Source organism: Eschrichtius robustus, chromosome 20 (assembly GCF_028021215.1).
Source record: "Eschrichtius robustus isolate mEscRob2 chromosome 20, mEscRob2.pri, whole genome shotgun sequence".
Lineage (NCBI taxonomy): Eukaryota > Metazoa > Chordata > Mammalia > Artiodactyla > Eschrichtiidae > Eschrichtius > Eschrichtius robustus.
This window is the reverse complement of record NC_090843.1, coordinates 20,046,869-20,052,421: the sequence shown is the minus strand read 5'-3', so window position 1 is coordinate 20,052,421 and position 5,553 is coordinate 20,046,869. Positions and strand designations below refer to the sequence as shown.

The following is a 5,553-nucleotide window of genomic DNA, read 5'->3' as shown; positions in this document are numbered from 1 at the left end:
ACTTTTGCCTTTCCAATACAAGCATATGAGCTGCGGTACTATTCAAGGCATGTACATTTCACTATACATCAAGTGAAACATAAATGTTTTCCCAAGGAATCCACACAAAAGACTGTGTCGGACACCTGTCTGATTCACATGTAGGTGTTTCAGGGGATCTCTTGGGGGTCAAGGATAGGATCTAGTCAGTGCTCTAGAAACCCTTATATGTTTAATTTCTTTAAAAATGCAGCCCCTTTAGGCCCCTTTTGCCCAGGATTTGCCAGGTGCCATCAACTCAAAATAAGCATGAAGAGCTGCTATCCCTTCAAATGGCGCAGAGGAGTGCTTAGGTTTTGATGATGAACAGCGTGAATACATCCATATTTAGGGATGTAACACATGTTCTTTAATGAGATCATGAGTATTTCACCAGCAATGCAATCATTAGTCAAAACAAATGTCTACTTAATTGGCCAAAAGATAAACAAGAGGGGTCATCAGCAGCTGACCAGGGTATATAAAGGGCCCAGAGCAGGAGGAAGATATTCACACCTGAGAACTCTCAACTCCTCTCAACAGCTCAAGCCAACTCAACCCCAGACACCGCCATGACTGGCTCCTGCTTCGGCCCTATCTCCTCCTCCCTGGGCTCCGCCGGAGGCTGCTTCCAGCCCTGCTGCTGCCACGACCCCCGCTGCTGCCGCCCAGTGTCCTGCAAGACCACCGTGTGCCGCCCCGTGACCTGCGTGCCCCGCTGCACGCGCCCCATCTGTGAGCCCTGCCGCCGCCCGGTCTGCTACGCCCCGTGCAGCCTGCAGGACGGCTGCTGCCGCCCCATCACCTGCTGCCCCACGTCCTGCCAGGCCGTGGTCTGCCGCCCCTGCTGCTGGACCACCACCTGCTGCCATCCCGTCTCTGTGCAGTCCCCGTGCTGCCGCCACCCCTGCTGCCAGCCGGACCCCTGCTGGGCCACCTGCAGGACTTCCTCCTGCTGCTGAGCAGTGCGTCCTAGGAGCGCATCGTCACTAAGGGTCCCCCAGAGACGGCCGGCTCCATCCTGCTGTCCCACAGCTTCACAGCAGAAGGTGGCAGGTCTCTTCTCGAGAAGCCCCTTCCTCCTCTCTTCTAACTAGCTTTTAAGAGGCACCGAAGACCCTTTTCAAACGAACTACGGATGAAGAATATCCTGTCCTCTCAACACCCCAGCTCCCTCCTATATCATGTTGTTGGTTTTCTAATAAATTCAGCACTCCCAGCATAGAAATCGTGGTCTTCGTGATATTTCCTTTAAGGAGATTCTGTCTGAATTTTCCAGAGACATTGAAAGCAAGATACAGGATAATCCTCTTAAATTGTTCTCTAAAATAACCGAAGTCTGGGTAGTTTCCTTCTTATCATTGTAGATGGCATTTATAGGACACAGTAGCTAAGGAAGGTGGGCACAGCTATATCTTCATCACATATACAGAGTCACAGATGCCCACGGTTCCAGACAGGTGCCGCACACCTGAGAAATGTTCTTCAAAAATGACCAGCAAGGAGTCTACACTGGGGTTACCACTTATATTCCCAGTCTGAGTATTCATTCACTGAACTCACACCTGCTGGCACAGCACAGAAAGCACAGTATGTTAGAGGTGGAAGGAACCTTGAGTGGCATCTGGCCAATCGCCTGTTTTTGAAGCTAAGGAGCAATGAGTAATGAAAGATCAAATACGTTTCTTAATGTCATTATAACCACTGATGTTCAGAAAAGACCCAGGAGAACGCAAGCCCCCTGACATTAAGCATTTAAGCCAAACATTTCCTCTTACTATGATCGGAGACACGTTCCTCTGCGCAGAGGAACTGTCATATTTTGTGACCAAGTAGAACTGCTTCTTCAGGTAATATACACTCCCTTCTATGCATTACAGCTCTGACTGTTATTTGGAATGTTATTCACAATGTCGACTTGTGTGGATATTAAATCCATACTGGCTCTCCAGGGCTGCTTATCTTTGTGCTCAGGAACTGGGCATTGAAGGCATTTTTCACGCACGTTAATCACTGCCAATCTACAAGTACTTTTTGAACATCTACTGTGAATGAGGCACTGAGTTGACCACCCTGAGGGAATATAAAGGAATAAAAGGCGGTTCCTGCTTTGAAGAGGTTATAATCTACTTAGGGACATGAGCTGTAAATCACAAAAAAGTCAAATAGTACGTAATATAAGAAATACCAAAAATAGTTGACGATTAGGAAACCTCATGCAATGGTCCTGTCATTTTTAAGTAAAAAATAAGGAAGCAGCAAAATATGAACCTATCTTGTGAGGGAATATGTGTTCTGTGTGTCCGTGTCTATGTGTTTTTATGCCTAAAAAAATAGCTGGAACATTAGGTAACAAAACCTACAGAACTGGTAATAATATTCATCTTCTTCTTCATATTATTCTCAATTATTAACTTTTAAAAATGAACGTACATTTTATTTTTAGATGAACTGGATTGCCTAAAACCTGTACCTATTTGGGGGAAATTATTTAAAATTTTCTCACAATTAGGCTATGCTCTTAAAAATGTTAACTATCAAAGTCTAAATGAATTTAAAGCAGATAAGTTAGAGAGCAGCGGTTTGTACTCCTAAAGAGGTCTTTTATTACAGATAAGAGTATACCACCGTGTTGTACATAGTGGACTTCTCGGAGATCTTTTTTAAATTCTTATAAATATTTATTTATTTATTTAATTTGTTTGGCTGTGCCAGGTCTTCGTTGTGGAATGCAAACACTCAGCTGCGGCATATGAGATCAACTACCCTGACCAGGGATCGAACCCGTGCCCCTGCATTGGGAGTGTGGACTGTTAGCCACGGGACCACCAGGGAGGTCCCTGAGATCTTTAAAATGTGATCAAATTATTAAACATTGAATTTATATTTTAGCATTTTACGATCATCTCAATTGCATAAAGCAAGGGGCACTTTTGCTATGTTCCGAATGAAGAATTTTTAAACATTGCTAGCTGTTTCAGATTATAGGTACAATTGTTTTTCCCCATTTGTATAGACAATTGAGAATTGAGAACTCAACAAGACAGTACTTTTCATGTTAAAATTTGTTCACAATGTGATGGTCGGAAATTGTTGGGTTAAATAAAGCCCTAGCATTCCTTATGCAAAATCTGTTGCCCATCACCACTAAGAAGCTGTCTGGTTTTCAGCCTTTTCTTTTAAGGATGTTTTTCTAAGACCTCACTCTCTTGCATGGGTTGTGGTACTTTCAGTAGGGTTAATCCACTCTCCACAATTCTGACACGTATTTGTCTTGTCAGTTCTACATCGATAGCCTGACTCCCCTTTACAGAGATTGGTGTTCACATAGAGGGAGCTCTATATCTTCCTCCAGGCATTTTTAGTTTACTCTGTTAATGAAACTCCCCACTGAAAAATCTTATTCAATATGTGTTCTACAGTGATTTGAACAGAGAAGTGGCCATTTGCCATATCAAAAACATTCATCTTTGTTCTGAGTTCAAAATTTGGAGTTTATAAGGCACCAGTGTAACATGACCTATTAAAATATATTTATTAACTTAACAAATATAAGACACTAAGTGCCAGGCGCTGTTCTTACTGCTTCACACTTATTAGCTCACTTAATCTTCACAACAACCTTGATTACATATCTTTATTATCCCTCATGACCCAAGGACACATAGTAAGTGGCAACGTATTCAATGAGTGTTGTCTGGTCTTAGGATAAGTGGCATCAGAAAATAGCACATGACTTGCCACCAGTGTCAATTCACAGAGTTTGGGGATATGAATTATTCACACATGACCCATATTTTCTCTGCCTGGATATGAAATTGGGCATCAGGTAGGATGAGTGTCTTAGACAGAATAAACACCAGTATTGCCTACTGAAGGGCTAGTGAACTCTTCATCCTTGTGGATCTTTATAAAAGGGAGAGAAAAATCATTTTGGAACAGTTTTGGCTCAGAAGAGTTTGGAGTAGAGAAATTCATCTTCTTAACTGAGGTGATCCTCCAAAGAGGTTCTCCTTGCACAGAATGGGATCATTAGGAAGATGACCCACTCAAGCAACAGGAAAAATTGATTATGAGACAATGTGGCTTGAAAGGAGCAAAGCACAAGCAAGAAACGCAAAAGCCAGCAAATGGAACTACATCCAACTAAAAAGCTTCTACAGAGCAAAAGAAATCATTGACAAAATGAAAAGGCAGCACACTGAATGGGAGAAAATATTTGCAAACTATATATCTGATAAGCAGTTAATATCCAAAACATTAACGAACTCCTAAATAACACCAGAACAACACAAAACAAGACAAAACCAAAAACCAATTCACTTAACAAACGGGTAGAGGATTTGTAAACATTTTTTCAAAGAAGGCATAGAGCTGGTCAACAAGTACATGAAAAGGTGTTCAACATCACTAATCACCAGGGAGATGCAAATCAAAACCACAATGTGATAGCACCTCACGCATGTTAGAATGGGTATTATCGAGAAGACAAGACGTAACAAATGCTGGTGAGGATGTGGAGAAAAGGGAACCCTGGTGCACTGTTGGTAGGAATGTAAATTGGTACAGCTACTATGGAAAACACTACGGAGGTTCCTCAAAAATTTAAAAATAGAACTGCCCTATGATCCGGTAATCTCACATCTTAGAATACATCCAAATGAGATGAAATCACTATCTCAAAGAGATATCTGCACTCCCATGTTCATGAGAGCATTATTCACAACTGCCAACACATTGAAACAAGCTAAACGTCCAACAACACATGGATGGATAAACAAAATGTTTTCTATATATAATTCACCCATAAAAAGAAGGAAATTCTGCCTTTTCGGATAACATGGATGGACCCTGAAGGCATTATGCTAAGTGAAATAAGTCAAACAGAGAAAGATAAATATTATATGATATCACTTACACGTGGAATCAAAACCATCAAACTCAATGAAACATAGACTAGAAAGGTAGTTGCCAGGGGCTGAGGGGTAGGAGAAACGGGGAGATGTTGGTCAAAAGATACAAACTTCCAGTTACGAGATGAGTGAATTCTGAGGATCTAATGAACAGCACGGTGACTATGTTAACAATACTATAGTTGACCCTTGAACTACTCTGGGGTTAGGGGCACCGACCCTCTGCCCTCCATATCCGAGATTCTGTATCTATGGTTTCTCTGTACTTGCATTTCCTCCCTCTCCATGATGAAACCAACCTCAGGTCGTGTGGCACTGTAGTATTTACTACTGAAAAACATCTGCTTATAAGTAGACCCATGCAGTCCAAACCCGTGTTGTGCACGGGTCAACGGTATACTGGCTACTCAAAAGGTGCTATGAAAATAGAGCTTTAATGTTCTCATCATAACAACAACAAAATGATAGTTACGTAAGGTGAAGGATCTGTTAACTAACCTTTTTGTGGTAAAGATTTTGCAATATACATGTGTATCAGACCATCACAATGTGCACCTAAAATGACACAGTGTTATATGTCAATTATATCTCAAGAAAGCTGGGGAAAAAAAGAGAAAAGAGA

At 41.8% G+C, this 5,553-nt stretch overlaps 1 protein-coding gene across 1 annotated transcript; it reads left to right on the top strand.

Moving 5' to 3' along the window:
- Positions 1-590: 590 nt before the first annotated feature.
- On the top strand, positions 591-980 carry LOC137754431 (keratin-associated protein 2-3-like). The gene has a single exon (XM_068530093.1). The coding sequence runs from the start codon at positions 591-593 to the stop codon at positions 978-980; it is 390 nt and encodes a 129-aa protein (XP_068386194.1).
- Positions 981-5,553: the final 4,573 nt, after the last annotated feature.